Raw genomic sequence first — 27,694 nt, 5'->3', positions numbered from 1 at the left:
TGAAACATGTACATGTTACCGACCTAAAGCTTAAAATGAAAACCACAAGGGGTTGGGGATTTAGCTCAGTGGTAGAGTGCTTGCCTAGCAAGCATAAGGCCCTGGGTTCGGTCCCCAGCTCCGAAAAAAAAAAGAAAAAAAAAAAAAGAAAACCACAGAAATGTCTTTTTATTTTCTTGATTAGAAAGCAGCATCTTCCATAAGTGCCTATCATCTATGAAAGTAGTTAATATGAGCAGAACACAATAAAATATTCTGCTTTTTCAAACACCTTGGCCTGGAAAAGTACGATTTTGAAAAAGATTCAGCTAGAACTTCTGATTATTTCCTTGAAGCATTAGAAGACATATCTGGTGCAGTTATATGCACCTTAAAAATTATATTAATGAAGAAAGCAATACTGGGGCTTGATATATAGGAGGTGCTCACACATTAGAGAAAAATGAATGAATTAGCACATTACTAAATATATTGCAAATTGAAATATCTGTTTTAATATGGGGCCATTGTTATTAGCATATATGTCACTTCAATATTCAGGAATTCATTTTCTTTCTTTTTTTTTACGTTATCATAGCAGTGGAACAAGTCACTAGGGTGTATGCTCATCAAATTTATATAAGAGCTGTATTTGGCTTGTGGGAGTTTTCTAAGTATTGTATTTTCTCTGTGTGTTAAAGTATAAGCTTTTTATAAAGCCCGTGCCAACTGTCTTTTTTTCCTGATAATTAAAAAGAATTGTCACAACAGTTAAGTACACTTTTATGATTATGCTTAATACTCTTGACCATTTGGGATGACAAATAAACATTCTTTCTCCAGTGTGAGGATGTACATGAAGCCATTAATCCTCCCAGCTTCATTCATATTTTCTCCAAGGGAGTCTATCACCATACAAGTTCAGTCCATCATCCAGGGAGGCATGCAATCTCATTCTTGCGTCTCATGTCAGAAAAATTACTTAGATGAGAAACAAGCTGTTTGGGGACATGCATTTTATCTTGAATTATAAAGAAAAGAGAGGAGAAAGGAAGGAAAAAGGAGACAAGACATGAACGGAGCTCGCAGTAAATGCCAGTCTTCTAGGAGTTTTACACGCCTCACTTTACTTAAGGGTCAAAGTAACCTTGTAAAATGTCTTCTCTTACAGAAAAGGACCCGGAGACTTTCTGTGTTAAGTCACTGTGCCAAGGTAACACATAGAACTAAGATGTAAACCCAAGTTCCTTTGATGCCAGGCTATTCCTCTGTCTGTTATGCTATATTGTGAATACATTCTATTCACCAATCTATGTCTTAAGAGTCAGAGTCCCCTGGAACGTAAGCTCTTCAAAGGAGATAACATCAATTGTCTTCTACCTGTATCCCTAGCATCTAGCTCTGTACCTAACATGCAGTGTCTCTGTAACTCAGGCACGTGTGGAGCTTTCTGTCTCAAATTCTACAGAATCTAGGATCATAGGCTTGTTGCACCAGATCAGATTAATATGTAATATATTAATATTCACCCATCCATCCATCCATCCATCCATCCATCCATCCACCCACCCACCTACCTACCTACCTACCTACCTACCTACCTACCTACCTACCTATAAAATTTAAAGAAGAGGAGGTTGGAGAGATGACTCAGTGGTTAAAAGAACTTGCTGCTCTTTCAGAGGACCAACATGGCAGTTCACAACTGTCTATAACGACACTTCCTAATGTTGTGACCCTTTTATGCAGTTCTTCATGTGACCCTCAACCACAAAATTATTTCGTTGTTACTTCATAAATGTAACTTTCCTACTATTATGAATCAATGCAAAGTATCTGATATGCAGAAATGTCTGATATGCAGAAATATCTGATATGTGGCCCCCAAAGAGGTCACAGCTCACAGTGGGTTGAAAACTGCTGGTCTAGGAAGATTAAGTTGCCATTCATAAGTTAAGCAACTAGTCAGTGAAATGACTCAGAATCCCATTTCAAGTCTCTTCTCTACTCTTCTCTTTGCTATGCTTACAAAACTTGCATATCTTTAAAAGCAAGTTGTGGGCCCCTAAGCATTCTACCATGTAGACTTCACTCGATTCCAAGCTAGTACTCTATGCATGGCACAGTGGCGATGAGGAACCAATAACCTGCTAGAATAAAACTCCATAAGGACAGGGCTGCTGGTCTGTTTTGCTCAGTTCTAGATGTCTGGCACTTAACAAGGTGTTCAATATTTGCTGGATAAATGAATATATTCCTGGGGTTTTAGGGTCAGTGATGAGTTCTTTATAAACATTGATATGACAGTTACTATAGATTATGCTAAAAGTCCTGAAATGAGTAAACATTTCAGCAAATGGTACTCTTCCTATTCTTCTTTTCTTCATCTTCACTATTCATTCCATAGACTTGTTGCAAAGAGAGTTAATATATACAAATTCCTTAGCATGGCGCTTAATGCACAGTTAACTCCCAATAATTGAGAGCAGCCAGCATGAATATGATTGTTTCCTTTAGAAGGAATAATGGTCCACCTAGTGACGATGAAAGTAACCACAGACAAAAAATTCACCATATGCTTTATATTTTGTCAAATATCCCTGGATATGTAGTTCTGCATGGGCGTCAAGACTAGCAAAGTCTCTGAGAGCTACAAGTTATATGTAACATTTAAACTATCGTAAATAAATGCTTTACAGGTATGTTTTGTGAAGAATTTTTTCCTATGAAGTTCATGAAGGAAGGGAATTTAATCTATCTTCAGATATGATTAGTTGTCAAATGTTGCCACATGTAACTAACTTTCACAAAAGATTACCTCTCCACGAGCTCTTGTCCGTTCCAGCACAGGGTGTCGTTTTCGGCCACGGGGCTATGGCTGCAGACGTAGCCTGGCAAAGCACTATAGAAGCTGATGAAAGACTTCAACTTCTGAATCAGTTCCCTGAAAGGAAAAACAAAACATCTGTGCATCAGAGGCAAGTAAGCACAGTATGAGAAAAGTTTAATTTCCTTATCAGCGTGACAGAAAAGCTCTGCCAGGCTGATTAGAGCAATAAATGATTTTTAAAGACATTCTTAGCTACAAGGCCACAATTTAGCTGTTTTAAAAAAAATCAATAAAATGATAGGAGGGGTGTGGGAAGGTTGCCTTCCACAGAAGATGCTATTCCTATCAGGAGGATGATTTAATTCCAACATCCATTTTCTCACACGTACAGCAGCTCCCTTTTTTTTTCATTCAGAATGCTGTTACCTACATTCTCAAAGGTGCTGATTACAAGGCACACCAGAGCACTACATATCTTTTGGTTTCTGAGCGTAATTGAGTACATTGATTGTAATTTACAATGCTATTACCCTAGAGATGGCCCCTTTCCATTGAGGCTCTGGCTAATGGCTGCAGATCCAAATGGTAGGGTGCTCAGAATACTATAAGCTCTATGAAATTCTCCTGATTATATAGTCAGAGAAACTCCCATCGGCTAAGAGGAGGAAGGTTGCTTTGTTCCTTTGTCTGTACACTGTTTTTCCTGGGAGGCAGAGCAAAGGGGAAAGGGCTGCAGTAATATATATTATTATTTATTTGCTTTCATTTCTATGCTGTTTATGATAATAAAAGTGAGCCCAAGAGAGCACACATAATATGCAAAAGTATAGAAACATAGACGTAAATTATACCAAGACTATTATCTTGTTTCAGTTTTACATGTATATACAATATAAGCTATCAGACTGTATGCATGAATATGCTTATGAAACATATTTAGGTATTTCTATAATAGATGTACAGTCAGTCATAAGCAAAAAATTTAAAAAGTCAAAGTAATGGTCCGTGATAGACAGCAACAATGCTCTTTCTGTCCAAGTCCGGTCAGGGAATTTTCTGGCAGAGGAGCAATTATTCAACAGTCTCTATGGGCTAAGAATGGACTGTCCTGATGCGCAGGCCTTGAGAAGATCTGCAGGTGTGACTCCTGTTTGAAGGGTAGCGGAAGTCTTGAGCCCAGCCGTGTTCTCAGATCCAGCTGAAACTGGAAGACTTGTGGAAATGATCTTGCTATTTTGTATTTACCATAAAACAACTATTTTATCTAATGTATGTGTGTGTGTGGCAGGAAGAGATAGTTCTCCGCACATATCTGCAAATGCTTAGGTCACAGGAAAGCCAGCGTGATAGAACAGCCAGAAGAGGTTATTGGGACATACAGAATGACTGATACTCCAATATTTGCTTCTTGCTGTGCCCACGCTCACCTCCCAGCCTATGCCCGATATCTGAGCGCCATCAATCTCCAAAAAGAAGAGGCTCAATACAGAGCTCTGAAAGGAAAAGTCAACATTACAGTTTCTCAAGAGGAGAAAGATGGGCTCAATTAATGGCTAATAGGAGAGATGCTCTGTTTTACAAGGTAATAATCCAGTTCCCAAGAGTGGAAGCTCAAAGACTAAAGGCTGAGGCTGAGAAATTCCCCCTACTTCCCGAGGAAAGGGAGAGTGGGCATTAGTCTAGGGGAAATGATGGCCTTGTTTTTAATGAAAGAGTTTCCTTCAGGCATCTTCCTACCTCTACACACACTCTTATGAACATGGAACAGTGCAATAAAAATGGAACCCATGCCAAGGCCTTCCAATTTGATATCCTTAGAAGTTGAAAACAAAGGGAACCTGAATTTTCCCCTGCCTTTCAACCCCTGAAGCTTTCTTAGCTGCTCATAAAGATAACTGACAAGTGGAGGAAGATCCAGATAAGATTCTAGCTAATGTCTAAGGGACAAAGAAAGTCCTGCAATAAAACCAAGATATGTAAATACATATGTAAAACCTAAGATGGTTTCTAAGGAAACTGAAAAGGACGTGGATAATATAATATAACACAGTGGAGGCAGGCATGACATTCTAGAACTAAGGGAGAGGTATTGAAGCTTGAAGTAACTCAGAGAAACAAAACTCATCTTGCTTCATATACCAGCAGCCATTACCTCCTTCAACTAGGATGAACATATGAGAGTGGGCTTTTAAAACTCCCTTTGAAATTAGTCACTGTCAATTTGGAACACCATTTCACTCAGCGACCATGTTATTATTGTGACTGGGTTCCCAGTCCCTTCAAATGAGTAGTAGCTCAGAGCTCAGGTTTTGGCGTCTCACCCAGCTGAGTATTAAGTGCTAGCTTGCTTTCACTTATGCATATTCTAAACTTGCCTGAGCTTTGATTTGCTTTGTCACAAAATGAAGGTAAGGATAGCTTCTATGTTGCAAGGCTGCTATAATGATTCAGTGGACAATGTATGTGAGTTGATTACCTTGTTAACTCCCACCATCACAGTACCTACACGACTAATTAGTCATCTTCATAATGTAAGCCATGGCTCATCCTCCAATTATCATGAATCTAAAGGACAATATGTATTTCATGTGAAATAGTATATTCTACATAAATTTGTGTAATTTTTAAAATTCAACTTCCAGGTAACACATTTGTGCAGCATGATGAAGACCTCACATCTTTTGAAGTGGATATTCATCAGTACAAGCAAGTTCTATCTAGAATGAGAAGAATTTTGGGGTAAGCCCTGGAAGTTGAATCTAGGGCCTTGCAAGTATTTTACCACAGAGCTACATCCCCCACTCTCTTTTGGTTTTTTGAGACAGAGTCTCACTAAATTCTTTAAACAGGCCTTAAACTACTAATACCCCTGCCCTAGCTTCCTTAGTAGCTGAGATTACAGGCAAAGATTCAACCCTAGTTCTGTCTATGTCTTCCTTCACCTTTTGAAATAAAGTCTTTTGACTTTATTACAAGAAGCTTGTGTTCACCTTGAGTAATTTAGAAAATAAAAGAAGGTAGAAAGGAGGTTGGGGATTTAGCTCAGTGGTACAGCGCAAGGCCCTGGGTTCGGTCCCCAGCTCCAAAAAAAAAAAAAAAAAAAAAAAAGAACCAAAAAAAAAAAAAGAGAGAGACATTTGTTTAGAGAGAAATCTCAGAATACTGAAACAGAGGCTAGAGATGTGGCTCAGTGGCAGAGCACCTACCTGGAACGTGCAAGACCCTAAACCCTGAGTTTTTGTCCCAATGCCACAAATCAGGTGCTCTTAAATCATCTCTAGCTTGGTGAGACAAAATGCTATCTGTCCTTCAGAGAATTAAGACTGGTTCTCTAGGACAAATAGTACACTGACCAATCCCTCAGAGCAACAAAGGACACTGTGAAGAGTATCAGCTCATTACTTTGGCTTTTGTCTTTTGTATCACCATGGTTTCCAAGAAACACTTTGACCTTGAAAATAGACACAGTCATACTACTTTTGAAAAAAGATTCTGTAAACTGCGGAGGAGTCAAAGAGCTTGCAAAGAACAGTGACAACAGGTAATAATGGCCTCTGACACTGTGGCAGCAGAGTGTGGCAGGAGTCATTTACCTCCTATTGAGTTTGCTGTTTCTCATTTCTCCTCTTTGTCTTCTGTCATCTTTTCTCAAACTTGCTCTAGTGTGAGAGCTAAGAATATTTTGTTTTTATGTGTTCTTAAATGAAGCTTTATAGTATCTTCATGCATATCATTTTAAAAGACAATGTTGACTATTTTTATTTTTTTAAAGAAAAATACTTAAAACTAGGTGGCAGGTTAATATTCTCAGATTTTTGTCTTTGTGTTGGTACTCCATGACACAGGACAAAAGAATCTGCTTATGAACTAAAGCAGCCTCTTTGACTAAGATTGGAGAAATAATTTGACTCGAAGGGAATGTTCTTTGATTCTAATCGATGAATATGACATGCCATTGACATAGAAAGGGTAGTTTGTGGCTCTCCCTTGTGACAACCCCATTTGCTTATGACAGTCGGCTTGGGAAAGGGTCTCTTCATAGAAGTTTTCATTTAGTGTGGGAAATGTAGAACTAAAGGATGCGATTCCTTTGCAGACCTAAGTCATTGGTAAGTATTGGAGGTCAGTGCATGTGATTTTTCCCAAAGGGATATCTATCATTCCAGAAAGGGCATCCCCAATTTCAGATGTGGAGGCGAGGGCTACCTTCACTTTCTTACACTCATCTCCCGGGGCAGGCATCAAAGCAGTACTAATTGGAAGCCACTGCAAGTTAAACAGAGCTTTTCATTCCCAACTGCAGGTCCTGAACTTCCCCTTCTCAGTAAGGTTTCTTTTTCTTTCTTTATTATTTTAAAAAAGATTTATTTTATTTATATGAGTACACTATAGCTGTCTCCATGCACACCAGAAGAGGGCATCAGATCCCATTACAAATGGTTGTGAGATACCATGTGGTTGAACTCGGGACCTCTGGAAGAGCAGTCAGAGCTCTTAACCACTGAGCCATCTTTTCAGCCCAGTTCCTTTTTTCTTCATGTAAAAATGACTAATATGATGTCATTGCTTTGTTTTGAATTTGAAAAGACAGAAAAGCACAAAACCCAACCTAAGTCAAATTTGAGATCATACTTAATTCTAATGGGAAACCTTTCCACTTTAACCTCAAACTACATCTTTCTGTTGCTACAGACAGTACCATCATTCCTCTCGTCCCATTCACTACCTGAAACACCCTTTCTGTTCTTTATCAGTTGAACTCCTGCTTATCTCTTAGGCTACATTTAAAAGCTACCTGATCCAAGTAGCCAGTTTTGATTCTTTTAGAAAGGCTGCTAAAATTCTGTCTATGCTACTGTTACTGTCTATGCTACTGTTACTGTCTCGTAGGTAGCTCTGTCTTGTGACTTGAATTCAATATAAGATATTATTCATTTGTATGTCTGCGTCTTGACTGAACTTCGTAGGGGTCCTTTACTCACCATAACTTAAGTCTTACACTATGCTGAGCACAAAGATACGGTTGAAAACATTTTATTATAAAGTCTTGTGTAGGGTAGGATAATGTCTACCAGACCAGAAACTCATTTACTGACACATTCAATATATATTCTATTGCTTCCAACAGAGGTTGGAAGATATCCCTGAACTTAAAAGGCTGCCTAGCAAAACTTAGAGTAGTGGTCTGAGAGGAGGCAGGAATTAGTCTTAGGTTTGGATCATGGAAAGATCACCTTCTACTTTTTTTCCCTGTGTAGCTTACTAGTGGTACCTAATCCATTGCTCCTTCACACTAAGTCAGATGGGATTGACAGGAATCAGGAGGCTCCAATATTTAGATGGAGTTCCACAAGGGTGGAGGGACTACTTTATCACAGGTTGGCAGCTGGGCCAGAAGCCTGGTGTATAGGTGCTGGGTGGACTATTCAACTCCCAAATCTGGATTGGAAAAGTAAAAGATATTACTAATGTGTGATACCAAACAATAGCTGGGCTACACAAAGGACCAAGTATGAAATGTAAAAAGTAAAGTGGTGGAGGAATTAAGAAGAGCAAAGAGGAAGAGACTGAAAACCCAAAGGTACTGAAAATATCCGTGGCGGAAAGGGCTGTGATGAGCGAATTGCTTCTGTTTTGATGCATTTTGAGTGCACGGTATTCTGCCTTCCATGTTCTAAATTTCACAACAGATATTTTCAACATGTATTCCTTAAAGAAAACTTAAATCCTATACACAGACCACCAGTCGAGTATAAAATTGCCTTTAAACAGAGCTAAGCTATTTCTAAGAATAGTTGTGTGCTACAAAGTACCCAGTTGGGGGCAGACAAAACAAACAGATGATTTCTGAATACTTCCAAAGGAATCTTGTGTTTCTTTGTGTACTGTCACTTTAATAAAGCAAAGGTCTTTTCGATTTATAGTCAGACCCAGACAGCTTGCTTGCAATCTCCACATATTAAGTAATACTACAATAGCATTCCCATCCAATTGTTATGTTTGTAACCCCTGATAGATCTTGGGCATGAGTGTTGATGCTAATAAATGCACACATCCATTTTTCTCAAGGGTATAAAATGCTGAACAGATCATAGTAAGAAATGTATACAGGTACTAACATTCTTCCAAAAGAAATCCTTCCAATAACATTCACTCCAAAGAATCCTGACAGTAATTCAAATCTGTGGCTTTTTCATTTTCTCTCACTATCATTTCATCTATTTGGAAGTTAAATATCATATCTAAGTGTCCAGGGGTGGGGGGGAACTTCCTTTATCAATTTCTTCTTTCCCTAGAAGATTAGCATCCAGATCAACAGTTCTCTCAAAGTAAAGTGAATGGGAAACAGGTGACACAAAGCCCAACATATGGAAGCCATGTAGTAGGGGCTTTCATAAACCTCCCATTTTAAAAGGTATTTGCATTGACAAGTTAATTTAATTAAAAAAATAACCTGTAACTGATAAATAAAAATTGTACATAGAAACAGAATAATTTCAAGATAGAGCTGGTTTGCTAAATTTATTTTAAGAATGCTCTACATGTGATTGTTATAAATTACTAAACCATTTCTTCCATGAAGCCTTTCCAGATGAGCCCCTCGCCAGAGGGAGAGTCTGTCTTTCTGTAGACTCCCTGTGTGCTCTGGAAATTCTTTTGCTTGTATCTGTATCGATCTTTCCATTAGACTGACCTAGAGAGTATATCTTTGTGTTTTCACTGCCCTGCATACATTGTAGGACTACTGGGTATTTGATGAGTTACTCTCCCAGTAATGACGGACATATGCATATGTAATTAATACATAAGTACGTCAAAGACGGGGAAGATTCTACTAGTTAAAAACCCATGTACTGCACAGACTGAAGTGAATTCCTCTTGTGGTTCAGACCAAGAATGAAAACAAAGGAACACAATGAATGGTGACAATATGAAGATACAATCCCTAGAGGGCTGGGCTTGGTGGCTCAGGCTTCTAATCCCATTATGTAGTGTACAGGAACAGGCAGATCTCTGTGCATTTAAGGCCAGCCCGGTCTACATGATGAATTGCAGGATAGCCAGGGATATATATAGAGAGACTGTCTCAAAACACCTAAACCAAAACATTAAACAAACAAACAACAGCCAACATCCAAAATGTTACTTATTTGAAACATTAATTTTCTACCTGTAGGCCAATCTGTCAAAACTCCCTAAAAATTCAACAAGAACAACAAAAGACTAACTATTCGTGAGTTGGTGCAGGGTTGGTTACAAGGATAATTCTTTGGGCAGCACAGTTTTCTTAAGTGTTGTGCTGGGCTTCTCATGTGATTTCTACCTTTTAACTACAGCCCAGAAGCTAGAATAGAGTTGGAGGGAACCTGAGGAAGGGTGGGGATGGATGGGAAGAAAGGGTATGAGAACTTGCATTTTGGCTCCTGACTGATGCTTTAAGAACTATGAAAGACACATTCAGTTTTGTGTAAAATGTGTCATGTGAGTATGTTGAGAGTGTCTTGCTACCATTTCTCTGGTGAACTTACTAGTAATAATGAGAATAACCATGAGATAGATCATTGAACTATAAGATCTTGTAAGCAGAAAATTTTTTAAATAAATAAGGGGTCCTGATTAGGGAAGTTCATTTCTACCCTGTGTTGTCCAACTACATATTTATACCTGGAAAGTTTACACTTAAATGTGCCTTAGTTACCAGTAACAATTTTTCTTCAATAAAGACAAATTATGGATCTTAGTTAAGAACCATACTCAGAAGAACTAAATAACATGTATGTAAGAAGCTTTCCGCCAATGATTTTTGGCCTGAAAATCCAACGGCCAATTGTATGCTGAAGTGGAGGGGAAAAATTCTCTCACCTTCTTCGGCTGGATAAGGTTTCTTCATGTTCGACACGGGCGACTTTTAATACCTTCTTGTCAATAAACAGATCTTCAGGATAATAAGCAGATCTATATTGGCGTTGCTGGGAGTGGGTGCACAGCTTGCCAATCTGAAAACAGAGAGAGAGAGATGTAATATAACAGTGTACAATGGTTCCATGGGTATGATGGCAGAAACAGATCGGGAAATGCACTGCAATTTCCTCCCTCAATTTCCTTTCAGAGAGAGCAGAGTCATTAATAGAGTCAAGTCCTGAAATAAGGTTTTAAGGCAAAGAACCAGAAGTAGAAAGGAAAGCACTCAATGTATGAGGAGTAGTGGACCCATTCTGAATGCAGGCTTCGCAGATGCTTAAGAAGAAAGGGAAAACACAGGCCTCCTTCTGTTGATATCTTTCGATGGCACTTGTTGTTTGTATGCATGTAGAAGTTCACAAAAGGCAATTTAGAAAATTGAGACAATCTGAAATGGAAGATGGAAGGGTTTGTGGGGTGGCACTGAGTGGCCTCTTGATAGAAGAGCAGCCTTCCGGGCACAAAGTGTGCCCAGTTCTTAAAGTGTATCTGACTCGACTCGAGTTGAAGTGTTTTGAAAACTGTCAGTATACATGCTTATCTGGATTTCCTCCAAAGGCCTGAGGGACAGAAGCAGCACCTCAGCCAACCTATAGGCCGCGTCATCGTGTGTCAACTCAATAGCTGCAGGGTTAAAAGAGCACAGGCAGCTAAGACGGCAGATTCCTCCTTCCTTTCTACCACTTCCCGCTCAGCCATTGAAAAATATTTATTGGCTACCCTTTTCACACCTATATGGCAAGGCGTTTTAAAATAAGATACCAGCTTCCTCACTTGCTTAGCTCCATCCTAACGTACTTCTGTGACTACATTATTTGCAGACTAATGCCTAAAACAACTTCCATATAAATATGCACATAAATGAGAATGGATATTAACTTTATTAAATTGCTCCCTGCGCCAGACACTATGTTAAATACTATCACCTCTTCTTTATAGATGCAGAAAGTGAGGCTCAAGGAGGTTAAGAGCCTTGCTTAAAGCAAACAGGCGGCAGATCCATTGACTACCTTTGAACCAATTAGCCCGATCTTAACAAAATACTGCTTCCCTAGAACATAATGCCTGTTATTTATTTGTTTCCATTTTATTTTGGAAAGAATGATTACCAACCTTCAATGGCACATCACCAACTAACATAGCTCAGGTGAATGCATAGGCTGTAAAGTTCAGGGAAACTGTTGGAAGCATCTTGTGAAGACAGTATGTGTGTCACTTCTGTGCCTTCACACAGTTTCAAGTTGACTTTATATTCTTCTAGGCAAATTAAGTGAAGAGAAGGAATTTTCTATTCCTAGATTACACCTCAAATACCAGTCTGTCACTAAACCATTGACTTTGTGTAGTCATTTGGTTTCTGGATATTTCAAAATGGCCCAATAGCACTTACTGGATTATCTATGCGTACCAAGAGGCATACATGCCATTTAGTTTGTACAGCTTTGGCAGGCTGCCCACACAAATTCTTGAGTTAGAAACATATTAAATGAGCAGCATAATTACTTTCATTTATGTTCAAACTGGCTATCCTCAATCATTTATTCTAACATGGAAAAAGAAAAGAATATCCTGGAAAATACTCCATCTGACTTAGGAATACAAGATATTGACCTCTTTGCATGTATCTATATGCCATGCTATTTGACTTGGGCTAATTCTAACTCCATGTTTAGAATCTGTAGTCCCTGAATCCATGCTACCTGGGGCAGTCTGAAGGGGGGTTTTAGGCTAGGAGCTGCCCAATTGTACTTAGGACTCAAGTTCTATTCCTTTTCAAAGCATATACTGCAGACTAAAACAACTGGCAGACTGCACATTATAACTTTATGTCCATAAGCAAATATGTGGTTATTACCATTTTTAAACTGCAGGTAAATTTCAGATAATAAACCCTCATTTTTGTTTTTTAAATGTCTATATATTATGATATGAGCATAGATCAATGTGAGGGTCTGTTTTACCAGATTCAAGTGCACAGGCCACGTTCTCTTTAAGTATATGTGTCCCACATACAGCACCCAAATGAAAATCTATTACATTACACTTTCTACTTGCAAAACATAGCTGTAAGATGATCCTCCCCAAGAAAAAATTTATCCCTTGTATCATAGAATACTTATTTCACCAGAATATAATGTAAAAGTATTTGTTCCCAACCGTGACTCTTGCCTATTAGCAAGTGGAACAGATGAAGCAAAAGTAGGAAGTTTAAGCACAAATAACAAAGTATCCAGTCAGTAGTCTGATCTTTCTTCCGCAGTTCCCAATATGGCATTATCAACCAGATTTCTCAAGGCATTGTGGGAAATAAAAGGTGAAGCCATGCTAACACCTTCAGCTCCTATTTAAGATGTACCATACCTTATCAGGCAGGCTGTATTTTCTTCCACCAATCTACCATGAAGTCAATTCTTCTCTTGCACGAAAATTTGCCAGAGATGTCCCACTCTCCCACTTAATGTCCCCTAAACTCATCTTTCACGTCCACACTCAAATTTGGAAGCAAATATCTTGAGCTTATTGAGAGAACGGACACTAACAGAAATCAAAGCTTGCAGAAGTCCATCCCCACGGAAGATGGGCTTTCAGCTTCGTACTCTTCAGCTGCACTCACAAAAGAAGCCAGGCTTTCAAGTGATGTTCTAGAAATCAATAGCCTGCCTAGGAGTTTGAAACTCTTAAATAAGAAATGCAAGTCAATTTCCATCCCCTGAGTAATGTACCTGGTGCAACTTTTACATTTGGCTACTTAGGATACATTTATTGGATAGGTGGGTGTCATTACCAAAAGTCTAAGAATTTAAGGGTTTTTTTTTTCTGAACCATGATTCCTAATGGAGCCTTTATTTCTGTGCCAGAGCCTACAGCAGGAAAAGTGGTAACGCTCTCAAGTGTTACAAGGCTTGACAACTATGACTGCATCCCAGGCATCAACTCATTCTGGTCATCTTAGCGCCATTCCTCTCCAAGAGTGGCTAGATGTATTTTCTCCATGCATGGGTATACATGAGTGATACCTGGTTCACAGCTTTAGGACAGATGTTCGGCAAAGCACTGTAGGTTTTATGATCTGTTTCTCCAGAAAGGAGCCAGGAGAAGTCTGAGCAACCTTCCTGTTTTTGTTATTTTCTTACGTGATAAGTCTCATCATCACAAATGGATGTTTTTAATGACTTGCCATTGTATTATGTGTGTGTGCGCACACATGCACAAGCACATGGGTGCTGGTAATCATGGAGGACAGAAGAGGGTGTTTGATCTCCTGAGGTTGGAGTTTCAGGAGGTTGTGAAGCACCCAGTGTAGATGTTTCAAACAGAAAGCTCAGTATATGCTCTCAATTGCTGAGTCATCTCTCTAGCCTCTTATCATTATGCAAAGATTTAAATCCACGCAAAATATTTGGCTTGGTGTAATTTCATACTTGCCCCATTTAATTGACATGTTAAGAAATGTAAATATTCCCTTGGTTAAAAAAAAAATCTACGAAATATGTGCTGCTGCTCTCTCCTCATTGGCTGGGAGCTCTGGGAAGATCCTCAGGCTTAGTATTTTGTTCTGAGTGGCCAAGCAGAGGAAGACAGCAAATACTGTAACCTTCCCAACAATATTCAAACTTCACATTTGAACTCTAGCCCAGTTCACCTATGACCATGCATCTGCCTCCATTCTCTCTGGCAAGTTCTATTAACAACCCTCTGAGGTGTTCAAAGCACATACCGCCAATCCCGTTTGTCTGTCTGTTTTGAAGATAAGGAAAGACGTCCACACATGTTGAAAACCTACAGCAAAGTCACAGCGCTAGCAATGGGCAGAGCTGGGATTTTGACGCTAGTTTTTCCTATTTCAAAACATATTTTTATTTTTCATGGACTGCTCCATGCACTAAGGTCTCATCAACAACATAGTTTGAGGGGTGTCCCGGTAGTGGGTTTGGTCAAGATCTGACATTTTGTGAAAACATTATCCATTTGAGAAGAGTGCCAATTTAAAAACAGGAAAAATCACACTGCAATGGAAGGGTACAGTTATTTAAGTCAAACAGGAAAAGGGCATCCAATTTTAATCTAGCTCTCAGGCAGGGTTTCTAACAGTAGCTAAGAGTGGGATGATTTAAAACCTCTTTGGCTCGCCAGGTAAGAGTCAATTAGGAGCCATACTAAAGCATCAGGTGTCAAGTCCCATTGAAGAGGCAGCTCCCAAGAAGGCTCCATTTGCTGACTCCAATATGTCCCTGGACCCTTGCTCTTTAAGAAATCAGATTCTTGAGTCAGCCAAAAAAAAAAAAAAATCTTTTCGTGAATTCCTATCATTTAACTCATTCTAGTTTAATATCTGGCCTAAGTGTATCCTCTAGATTTATCCCAAATGGAGATTCCCAGTTCACCCTATGATAACAAAATGTCAGCAGACTCGAGCTTAACTGTGATAATCTAAAGTACAAAATAGGGGTTAAGGATGCTGTTATGACATGAATATATATTTCTCTGTCTCTCCCTTCTCTTTGTTGAAGCCAGATATACATGAATATTTATTTGTGTAAGGAAGTTGTGTCCATGTGACATGGCACATGTGTGGAGGTTTGCGAACAACTTGTGAGCTATTTCTCCCCTTTTGTCTAGTGGTTTCTTGAGATTCAACTCAGTTATGGGGGCTGGTGAGGCAAGCACCTTTACCACTGAGCCATCGTGATGGCTCTGAATCCACTTGGTTTTGTTTTAATAGGTTGAATAAGGCTATTTTTTTCTAAGTACAGTATCTCATTCTTCACTAACCCTAAGGAACCTTTAGATTTTATTTCATAAGAAATTAAGTGGAAGCTATCAAGGTGGCTTAGTCATTAAAGTGTCAGTGGTGGCAAGAACAGGGATCTGAGCATGGATACCCAGCATCCAAATGAAACCTTTGTGTACCTCCATTTCCCCACAGTTAGAAGACATGTACTCAAGCATATACCTGAAGCCCACTGTCTAGTCAGCCTGACTGAACTGATGAAGCAGTACATTCATCAAGAGATCTTGTCTCAAAAATTAAACTGACAAGCTACTAAGGGTGACATCTGCTATCGACTTCTGCCCCACCATGAACAGGAAATATGCGATGAAAGATGTATATGTGTATGGGTTATCTAAATGTATGAATTCTAATTTAGATAATTATGTACAAAAGAAGAAAAGAAAGGATGTGAAAGAAGAGGGAAAAGACGAGGAAGGAACAAAAAAGCAGAGATCAAAAAGTTTATGAGTGATTGAATAGTGCTAAAAGACCCATGGACATACTGCACTGCCCTTGGAAACCTGACAGCTTGCAAGGAGATGAAGCTGCACTTCTGGACTCAGAAGTCAGAGCAACTCCTTTTTTCAGGAGCTGTCCCTGAGGCCACCATGACTCTTTAGCCTCTGAAGGTACCTGCAGTTTTAGTGGCTTACACAATAGCTTTTCTGATGGTGCCCATTGGATAACTGGTCCCAAAGAATATTTTCTGAGAACTGTTGCTAAATATTTGTTAGAGCTTTAGTCTTTGCTTATGGCTGACTCATTAGAAGCCATAACTCAAAATGAATTTTTCTATAGGTTAATGCATATTAAATACGAACTGGGCTCTTATGAACTACTTCGAACAGATACTGCCCATGGAATTGGTTTGGAGGTATCTTGGACCAAGGATGAGAATTCTAAAAGTTCCCAGTTAAAACACAGAGCTCTCTTCTCATGAACTGTATACCATGTTGTTGTACACTTTTGTTTAATTAAATCTTAAAAGATTCCAAACAAAATATATATTGAAATTATTAACTTTTTAATAGTAGTAACCATACCCATTTAACAATTCTGCAGGTATAATAAAAATGCTAATGTATGTTAATGTTTAGTCTGTGGTTAATGTTTTGTCTTGTTAATTTCCCCAGGGCTTTTATTACTGATTTAAATCTGCCACACTACTCAACTGATTGCACCGCTTCTGCAAACTGCATGGAAGAAGCGCAAATGAATCCTGATGAACAGAAATGAACAAACATTTGGCTAAGCAAACCATTCTTATTATATGTGTGTGATTGTTACATACGTTTTTGTACAGTGAGATGGGCATGACAGGCATTTTCCCATTCATTTTCTGTACAGAAATTATGCATATGAGCATTAAATTAATTTATAACCTTGTACTCGAGGAAGCACATCATTATTAATTAACTATTGATTGATCTGGATATAGAGTAGAAAGGATAATGAACAGACCCTGGTGACAATGTGTTTTTTTTTCCCTACCCCATAGACATTTGACTGTGAGTCATTATTAATTGCCAGGCCATTAAAGTAAAAGCTCCCTAATAATTTGCAGTGTATTAGGAATCGAGCTATTTTAAGAAATCAGGTGGCACTAGCTGAACATTTTATATAAGTCATCTCTTGAAATTGGAATTTAAGGGGGAAAAAGAACTGAAAGTCCTAAGGAGCAGTTTGCCTTTAATTTGAGGTACATCACCATATTAGAGTGAGAAGGACAGTTAGAAATAAGGACGCCTGGGGTTTTAGTCACAGCTCATCCTCTAACCATTTCAAAACATCAGAGGAGAGATTTAATTTCCTTGCCATCTCTTAGTTTCAGCATCTTTTAAAATGGAGACAAAAAGGTGCCTGCCAAGCCTGGCTGAAGGATGAAGTAAAGCAATGGTCCAGAGGATGAGGCCACGCCCACCTAGACTAACTTATGCTATGTTACTGTTGTGTAAGTTGAGCCTACTTGCCTTTGGCAGCCTGCCTCAGTGTGTCATAGTCCTGGCTTGGATGGGCTATTACTAATTCCACTCAGAGGAGTTCTTACTATGTCTTGGTGTGTTGTTGTGTTTCTTTTTTTTCCCCCAGAGCTGAGGACCGAACCCAGGGCCTTGCACTTGCTAGGCAAGCGCTCTAGCACTGAGCTAAATCCCCAACCTCTGTTGTGTTTCTTTTAAATCTCTTCCAGTGTAAACTTTAATATAAATATAAATGTAAATCATTCAGCAATCTTAGTAACATAGAAGCTTCTTCAATAGACTCAGGGTGTGGTCGTAGATGAGTAACAAGACCCATCACCAGTGATTCTCAAACTTGTGGTCCTAAAACAAGTACCATTTCAGTCTTAATGGACTTGTATAAAATGCAAATTTGGGGAGAGGGCAAACTCAGACACATTATTATAAACCTAGGGGTGGGGCTTGACCATCTGTATGTTCTATGCTGACCTTCAACCCATCATTCTCCTGCTTTATCCTCACGAGACTAGCATTACAGGTGTATATCACTATGTCTGGCTGCCATCATTTGATAAATCGTTATTTTGAAGTATATAACCTTCGGTTTATCTGAATGGAAGAACATACATCTGCAGTTTATTTTTCAATACTATTTTAATTTTAAAAAAGTATCTGTAACACATTATGATAGTGGTTCATGCCTGTAATCTCAGCACCCAGGAGGCAGAAGCAGGTCGATCTCTCTGATTTCCAAGTGGGCATGGACTACATAGAAAGTTTTAGGCCAGCCATGGTTATATATTGAGTTCCTTCATCAAAAATATTGTCATAGAAGAGAGGAGTATATTGATTGCAATTATAATTAAGAAAGTTATGGGGGTGGGTGATATAGCTCTATTTGAGACCACTGTTCTAGCATGAACAACTAGGAGTGATCATCAGAATACAGGGTGTGTGGGGAAGAGAGGCAAAGGCTGTCTCCCCCTTGATCTTACAGGTTTAATTTATTGGTTTTGTTTATGAGACAAAAAAACCCATAAAGTTGGATGGGTAGGGAGGAGGGGGAGGACCCAGGAAGACTTGTAGGAGAGCAAAATATAATCAAAATATACTGTATCAAATTCTCAAAGAAAAATACATTAAAATACAAGTAATTTAAGTTATTATGTTTTCTCTAAGAAAACATTTAAGGATAGTATTACCTTCCATGCTAAGCTATAGAGGTATCTTGAATTCAATCATTCTCAGTTTAAGGAAAATGGAATTCAATATTTAAAATAAATGTTATGGGTTCTCTAAAAAGTCAAAACTGTTCATTACAACTTTTCAAAGTAAAATTGTAAAAGTCAATGAAATATCTGAGATGATAACTCACTGTGTTATATTTGCCAGAACAGTGTACACAACAGGGGAAAAACTAATAAAACTCTGCAGGGTTCACACTGCTCCATGCCAGCTCAGTGAAAAGTCAGCAAATGGAATCCTTGCCACTTTTGAGAGACAGACAGAGAGAGAGAGAGAGAGAGAGAGAGAGAGAGAGAGAGAGAGAGAGAGAGAGAGAGACTAAAGTCTGAACTGCAAACGTAAAAATGAAGTGAGTATATTCTCTACAGAGTGTACTTTCACCTTGCAAATGTGAGCTGGGGTTGCTATTTTGTTGATATTTATTTGCTTGCAGCAGTAATTAGTCTTCCAAGGTCTACTACGTGAAAGCTTAATGTGTGTGTTGGGGTGGGGAGGACAGGGCATCAGTAGTACTGAAGTATCCAAAGCATTGAAACAGGTTGAAATTCAGTGATACCTCAAATGATTCTGCCATGATAGTGTGCAAGCTCTGGGTTGGGGATGGGTAAAACTATGGCACTTTGGCATGTGTAAAGGCGGTGACACTTAACTGCAAGTCACTGTAGATTTACTGCCAAACATTCACCCTTTAAAAAATAACCAGTTTCACTTAAGAATACTCTCGAAGAAGCAGTAAAGCTCAATTGACCCTTGACTATATGTCTTTTTGATTACTACATATATAACGAGATGGGATGTATACTTAACATACTCCCATCACATACAGAGGTATGACAGTAAACTGGAGGCAAAGTATAGTACCACTGAGTTATGATAGGAACTAAAGATTCATGTCATGGAACACTGTTTTTACTTAGAAGGCTGGCACACAAACTGTCTTCCAACTTGAATATTGGCAGGCATTTCCTCAGAACTGAACGTGCAAGCCCATCCCTTAGGAAAGCACAGTGTTTCCAGCCAATGATCACGTGCAAGCAAAAGCCGCATGCTACAGCCAAATCCAAAGGAGAAAATATAGACAGCTGGCTAGGTTCACAGTCTAAATTAATATAGAAAACAAACTGGTAACAAAAAGAAGGTAACAGTTAAAAGCGAAGAAAATAAATAAGGTGTAAAGCACTTAGAACAGCAGTTCACAAAAGGAGAGCTACAAATTCTCTTTTATCCACAAGTATATTAATGGCACATACATTGAATGTGCCAATCAAAAGGTAGAGAGGAATCATTTAAATCCAAACAACGTGGCATAAGTCTATATGATTTGTATTGAAAGTAAAAAAGATGAGGAAAGACACAAGCATTAGCAACTGTAAGTAAACGAGAGCTGGAATAGTTGTGGTAATATAAGATAGTCTTCAAGACAGACAGAAATTTGTAGGATAGACAACAAAAGATTAAACTGTCAACTCATCCAAAAGATGACGCAAGCATATATGTACTGGAACTAAGTTATGTGAAGGAATACTTGAATTTTAAGGGAGAAAGAGACAATTTAACAGTAATATTTAGTTTTCAATTTTCTTCTTAAATAATGGATAGAGTAATCAAGCAGAAAAGAAACAAGGAAATGGAAGGCCTGAAGAACAAAATCCTAAGGAGATCACACAGACACGTATAGCACACTCAATACAACAACAAAACCTACTATCATGGGCATGTGAGACATTCCTTAAATATTTATTATATTTGTATGGGGGCTTTTTCTGCATGCATGTCTGCACACTGCATACATGTCTCGTGCCCAAGAAAACCAGAAGAGGACACTGGATCCCCTGAACTGGGGTTCCACATGGTTGTGAGCCTTCAAGTAGTTGCTGCAAGTTGAACCTACAGCTATTGAAGGTGGCTTCTCTCTTCCTGGTACCATCAACCAAATCCCTCTGCTCCATCCATGCACTGAAATGACCTGAAACTTCTGAAATCATGAGCAAAACCAAATAATTCCTCCCTTTAGTTCGTTCTCTTATTTGGTCATAGTGACAAAAAGCTAATTAACACATTCTATATATAACAGGTAACTCAAAGTCAATATCAACTTACATTTAATTGTTAAAAATGCCTACCAAAACTGGGGAGGACACATAGATCTAAAGTTTTGTAGTCTTAAATCTGGCATTATTTCCTTAGTGATGGCAGATAAGAGGAGGAAGGTAGAAGATACATCAAGTGGACTGTATGCAAATTAAAGACTTATGCTTCAATGGTTCAATTAAGCAAATGAAAAGACAAACTACAATCATAATTTAAAATTATTTTTCTGATAATGGTGCACTGTTCTGATTACATAGAGAGCTCTTGTAACCCAAAAGACAAATAATAGTAACAATAATACACACATGGCCACAGTCTGATGAACCCCTTTATTGTTTGTCTCTGACCTGGTACTAACTTTCCTGGGCTTCATTTTTATACTGTTTTGCTTTTCATACACTTATTATTCAAATTATACACAATTTATACTCAAGTCTCATTTGAAAATTTCTAGAAATTCATGGCATATAAAAATAGAGCAAAGTAACGAGCAATACTGCACACAACCTTCTCACCAAACTCAGTAACAGCTCTGTCTTCCCAGACTACAAGGACACCACCATAGGCCCGGATGTTAGGACCAGCAGCTTTGAATATTATTTTCTTCACTTTGATTACATTCTTACTGGCTGAAGGGATGCTAAATGATGCATTAAGAGAGAAAATGTTAAAACACACCTTCGGTCATTTTCATAATCCTTTTGTATGGAAATAATAAAAACCCACTGTATTCAACCACACGCCATTCCTAAAATTATACAAATGGCAGTGAACCTGATAGGCAGCACTACTGTTGCCAGATTGTGCTGATTGTGACTTCAGCCAAACTGATTAGCCTCCATCCATCTAAATGAAGACATCCTCACTGACCAATACCTTTGGTCTTTGCTGATTGCCCTCCACGGCAGATAGACCTTCACTGATTGGTTTTAGCCAAAGTTATAATCTGAACCACTTCTGAGATAAATTTTGAAAAGAACATGATTGAAAGGAGTGCGAAAATCAGGTGAATTGAGAAGCATTGTGACCTCAGAACAGAAATAGCTCAGAGACTCATCTCGTGCAGATCCCTCTGTGTCACCTTAGGCATGTCCCTCTGTGACAGCAGCACTGGACATTGCTATCATCTAAACTCTGTTACTCTGCATGTGCTATTTCTACTTTCCAATCTCTTCTTCTGATGAGCTGCTTAAATGCCAGCCAAGATTCCTCATACTCAACAATTACTTCTCTCTTTGCCCAGTCTATTAACGAGGGGATGATACCATTATGAAATCTTGTCATTTTTCCCAAGTATTTACACAACTTCTGCTGTACTGCATGAATTTTCAAACAGGGAAGGAGGACCTATGCTCTTCAGAAGTGTATCTACTGGCAAGGCACTTGTGTTCCTGTAAGCTAACACCCATGTATGCTCCCATAAACAACCTTCATGAAACTTGTTGGTTCACATATACACACAATACCACATGGAAGTAGAGGAGGGACTAGTTGAGGAGGAAAAAAGGAATTAATGGAAGTAGGAAGATAACAAGATATGAGAATACAGACAGTGAACATGCCAGAATATATTTGTATATGTATGAAAACCTCATAGTGGAACACGTCATTATATATAATTAATATAAGTTAACAGAACAGAATATATAAAGTAGGGTCTGTTTTATTTTTAAATTCTAGTGAAGAATGATGGTGCCTTTATCTGAAATATATCTGACAGGTTCCAAACTTGAACAAAGTCAAGTATGATTCTTTTTGCAGTACAGAACTAAGAACAGAGCTACAGTGTAAGATTACATTCTTTTGGGATGCTCCCAGCTCTCTAGGCCCCAGTTATGTCAGCCATAAGCAAAGAGGATTGGATCAAATGATCACTTCCAATTGCATCATCTTAAAATTCTATGGACCTCAGAGCAAAATTGTAAAAGACTGGGAAGTAATTTCAAGTTGCCTTTTCCCATCATCCTGCCATTTTTGTCTCTGGAGATATTTCAGCAGCCATAATAAAATGTGTAACACCTGCACAGCGACTTAGTTCTCTGTGCTGTAGTCTTATAAAGGCTTCATAATTGAACATTTGGACATGAAAAACAGTATTGTAAAATAAGCAACTTGGAGGTTATGCCTTGGGAGTTGGTGAGAGGCACCATCAGAGCAGGTGGGCTGCAATGAATTAGGAGAACACATCATCTCAGGAAGCTGGACGAAATGCGAAATTCAGGCCATACAGTCTTCTATTGATTTCAAATGATGGCCAGAATATTGCAGCTAGAAATAATGTCAGTGTGGCTACTTGCACAAATCATCTAGCCTCATGCAAGAGAATTTTCTAATCAAGTTTCTTCCCGAGGAAAGGTGTTTTCAATTAAAAAAAAAATCCTTCCTATAGCAGGGGTTGCTTGCTCCAAATAGGTGCCCTTGGCTAGGAAAGGTTAGTAGGCACAGTTAGCATGGTTTCATGGGTTATGTGGCATTGCAAAGTCCTGTTTGGGTAAGGGACACATGGAACCCACTGCTCCACTTGAAGAATCAAATTACTTCATTTTGGAGTCGATTTATAGAGAATGAGAGCAAGGCTTCAAAGACATAGGTTTGGAGGAGGACAAGTGTGAACATGCCTGAAGAAAAGAGGGAGGAAGAGTGACGCTTGGCTACACAAAGCTGCTGTTAATATTCTTCCAGCTTTCCCAAGGAGTTAGTCTCCAGTCTTTTAATGCAAGGAAGAGAAAGAAAATGAGATTCTCACCCTTTACAGAAAGGGCATCAGTACTACTGTTGGTAGTGCTGCCACAGAGAGTAAGCAACCCACACACCAGAAGTCCTACAGTCACAAGGAAAAGACAAGATGATGATTAGGCTCCTTTGTATTGACTTTTCTTTAACAACTTTTGATTAACTGACAAACCAGCACATCTCTCTTGCTAGAATCATGAAATCACATATATCTGGTGCCAAAAGAGGGGGACTAAGGCCAGGCACACGAATTCTCTATCCATTCAATTTTATTAAAAACTCATTGCATGGTGCTAAGAAATATCAAAAGGGTTTGCTTTTCTAATAAAGGCAATCTCTTCATTCTCTGTTTTCTTATCTAAGTTTTAGTAATATATAAAACAGTATCTGACTCACGTCTTGCCACCCAGCTGGAGCTAATAACATACATGAATCAGAGGATGAATGGTTTCGATTTGAGTATTGCAAGTATGGTAACAAAAGAACACAGTAGCATTCCTGGGTTATTACTGTTCTGCGAAAGGACACTGAGTAGGGCCCCTTAGGACACTGTTTCAAATATCAACTTCAGGCTAGGGAATCCAAATTAATGAGTCATCATAAACATTCAAAAAGCAAATAATTCAATAATGATCATAAAGACATGCAAAGAAGAAACAATGTCTGCAAGGAATTAGTATTCAGTCATTTAGATCATGCCATAAAAATATCCCTCATACAAATGTCAAGAGAGAGAACCTGGTTGGAAAGAGCTTTCTGGAATGTTCTTGCTGTATCACCTCATCATTCACTTCCCTACCTCACTCATGTACCTGATATACAATCCTCCATCCTGTTTTCTGTATATCACTCTCTCTCTGTTTCTCAGCTGGCTGCAACATGCCTTTTATCTTTCTACCGTCCTACTTTTGATTCTGTGTGTTCAAACCCAACTTCTCTCCCCCACCTCTCTACCTCCGTGTTCATAGATCTTCCTGCTCCCTCCCACCTACCCGAAGAAGACATTGTCCACCTGGGTGAGCTTGTACATTACCACTGTGCTAGCTACCCACATGTTGTCCTTGTCAGGAACTCCCTCCAGCCGCCTCCTCTCCTGACCTTTGTATTTACTGCCTTCATCGCTAACGTGTATACACGTGGAGCTTTCTCCATGGTTGCAAACTTGGAAATGCGAACAGGCATCAAGGTGTCTAACTTTAGCTCCAGAAAGATTCTGTATGGTCTCATTTCTCCTGCTCCTTGCTAAAGGGAAAGAACTACTTTATTCCTCCAGTTCTCTGCATCTCATCCAGAAAAGAGGGGGGTGAGGGTTATATTAAAGAACAGACACAAGTGCTAGGAATGAAGTTTCCTAGAAGAGACACTTAAATAAGCAGCCATTGCTTTTCAGGTTCTCGTCTATTTACTACATCCTGTCCTGTAACTTACTAAAATTATTAGAGCACTTCTTAAGTAACTCTCTCTTCCAACTATTTGATGCTGTGGGTGTCTCTTGATTCCTCTACTCTACAGTCACTTCTCTGGTTTCCTTGTTGGTGAAACAATGGGATCCACTAAGGATTTCTAAGGGTCTTGAAAGCAAAGTTGCAGACAACAGCCTGGGTTCAGTGGTTCCCAGGCAAGCCAGTATTGAAAGAATCACTTCCTCGCAGAAAGAGTATGTCTTATACCATTTTTAAGGGCATTTCATTTTGTACTTATTTGTTTTCTGATCAGGGGGAAATGCATGAGAAATAGTTAAAGAAAAGACACTTGCCATTTCAATGAAAGTCTCTACAAAGCAAATATTTATCACTACAGTCTAGTGAAACGTTGGCCTTTAGATTAAAACACATGAAAGTGACATATGGTGCCTTCCCATCCCCAGAGAAGCACGCCTTCTAGGTTCTATTTATTGGTTTCTGAAAGTTTTATTGAGTTTCCACTTTGATTCCTCTAACCTATCCTAAAGTCAAGGGAAAGGTGTAAGGTTGCCTTTAGTTCTCTCAACATGCAAACGGTGGCCCATAGGGCACTGTACATCCCTTTGGCCTCACCGTCTGGACAAACAAACATCTGTTGCTAGAGACAAACACTTGGTTGCAGCTTTTCCCGTCAAATGAGATAGCAATCATCTGTTTTCAATCGTGCATTTTTCTTGAGAGACAGACATGGGGAGGAAAAAAGAGGAAGAAAAAAGGAATGAAGGGAAGAAGAAGGAAGAGAGAAGGAGGAAGACTAGAAGGGGCTATTAACATAGGAAACATAATTATATGCTGAATATGCTGCCCTCACATGTATACCAGAACTCATTATATGAATCTCTGCTACTGACAATGAGTGAGTTTATTCAAAACTATCTCAGAGCAGGGAATGTTGCTTTTGAAGAAAAAAAGCACAAGGTTAAGTTAAGAAGCACAAGGTCCTGAGTTTGTCTCTTAGCAACCCCTGCACACCTTTCTTATCCCACTCAGTGAGTTTGTCCAAATCTATTCCAAGTACTTTAAAGTCTATACAACAATCTAGTCGTCTCTTTGGTTTAACATCTTCCTTAGCAGTGTTTATCAAAAAACAAGGATTGGCTATAGCTTGGTTTTTATAACTATGAATGCACCCTGAGACAATACGCACATTTTACTGTGGAAGCCAGCAATTAGCTATTTGTAGGCAATTTATGCTTAACTAGAACCTGAGCCTTGAAGGGCAATACATTGAAAAGCTGCATATTAGCTTTTCTACAGGGGTTTCATGAGGGCTTTTAAAGAAAACAGTACTCATAAAACTCAAGTAGGAAAATTATTAATGATGTTAAGGTCTCTTAATGAGTTCTACACTCCACTAATAGCAATCTAAAAGCAGTGATACATTTTTATAGAATTGCTTTCATTAGAAACAGAACCAGGTTTTACTTTTTGTCTCGATTTTCTATACCTAATCTAGGCCCTTCCAAACACTCAAATTCCTGCTCCTCAAACCCCCTCCATCTGTAGGAGCCAGGCTCAGTGTGGGTTGCCTGGTCTTCCAGCCATGCTGGAGCCTGCTTGCTGCCCAAGAAGCTGGAGAAAAGACAACATTTTTTAAAAAAATCTTTCTTTCCAGAGGCTATGTAAGGTTCCAGGACCTGGTTGGCTTAAGATAGATGTCAGGGCTACTGAATGAGCCCTGAATCACAGAAAGAAAAACCTTCTTCCGGTACTATTCCCCAGTTTCTAGTTGAGCCCTACGCTTCTGTTGTCCTTCAACACAAGCAATCTATTTCTTAGAGACCCTTTACTTGTTATCACAGCGGTTACACAATTTTTCATTCATGGTCAATTCCCCTAGGACACCTTTTCTGACCTTCTCGAGTATGGCTGGATAATTCTGGATGTTGCTGTAATGTTGTGCAGTGACTGATCTCTCTTTTGGTCACTGTATCCCTCACTAGATTAGAAAGCGTTCTTGAGAGCAGCTGTTGGCTGCTTCTATTTCTCTATCCATAATACTTGGTACAGAATATATCAAAATACTCACTGTGAAATTGTGACCTTGGTAACATTGTCTTATCCACTTAGCGAAGTACTAGAGAAAAACCCTTATCAAATGAAATCAGTTCTCTGGAAGTAACTAGGTAACAAAAGAATGTTCATACACATTGTCAACCACTTAAGAAAACCACTTAAATGTTCATTTCTGTCTATATTTTAAGCCTTCATTTAATTAACACTGACACTTTGAAAGTCTCAGAAATAATCAGGATCATTAGTGTCAGCCTGACAAAGGTATGAAGAAAGTTTCTGTAACATCACCCAAACTGCTTTCACAAGATTGTCGAGAAATAAATAGCTCACTGTGAAATTTATGCCTTTCTTTATATATTAATCAATGATACAGTGGAACTCTAACAAGGTTAAAAGTGTTCTCTGATTTCTATTATAAAGATAAGTTCAATCAAGCAGCCTACCAGCGTACCAATGCAGGTCATTCAATAATTCAATTGTACTAATGACTATGGCATGCACGCAAACAAGAGAATGAAACAGGCTGAGACACCAAACCTGGGAAAATGATTTCTAAAAAAAAAAAAAAAAAAACACAACAGTGATTTGCATCGTGCATTTTCAAAAGCCCTTGCAGCATGCATCTGCAAATGAAATGGAATCT

The 27,694-nt window shown here is 38.8% G+C and overlaps 1 protein-coding gene across 1 annotated transcript in view; it reads right to left on the bottom strand.

The window, feature by feature from the left end:
- The window catches only part of Gpc3 (glypican 3), a 352,864-nt gene that overhangs the window by 111,855 nt on the left and 213,315 nt on the right, over positions 1 to 27,694 (bottom strand). The window contains 2 exon segments of the mRNA XM_032890339.1: positions 2,798 to 2,923; positions 10,673 to 10,806. Of these exon segments, the coding sequence (XP_032746230.1) occupies positions 2,798 to 2,923; positions 10,673 to 10,806 (260 nt within the window).

This window comes from Rattus rattus, chromosome X (assembly GCF_011064425.1).
Source record: "Rattus rattus isolate New Zealand chromosome X, Rrattus_CSIRO_v1, whole genome shotgun sequence".
Taxonomy (NCBI): Eukaryota; Metazoa; Chordata; class Mammalia; order Rodentia; family Muridae; genus Rattus; species Rattus rattus.
This window is presented reverse-complemented; position numbering and strand designations above follow the sequence as displayed.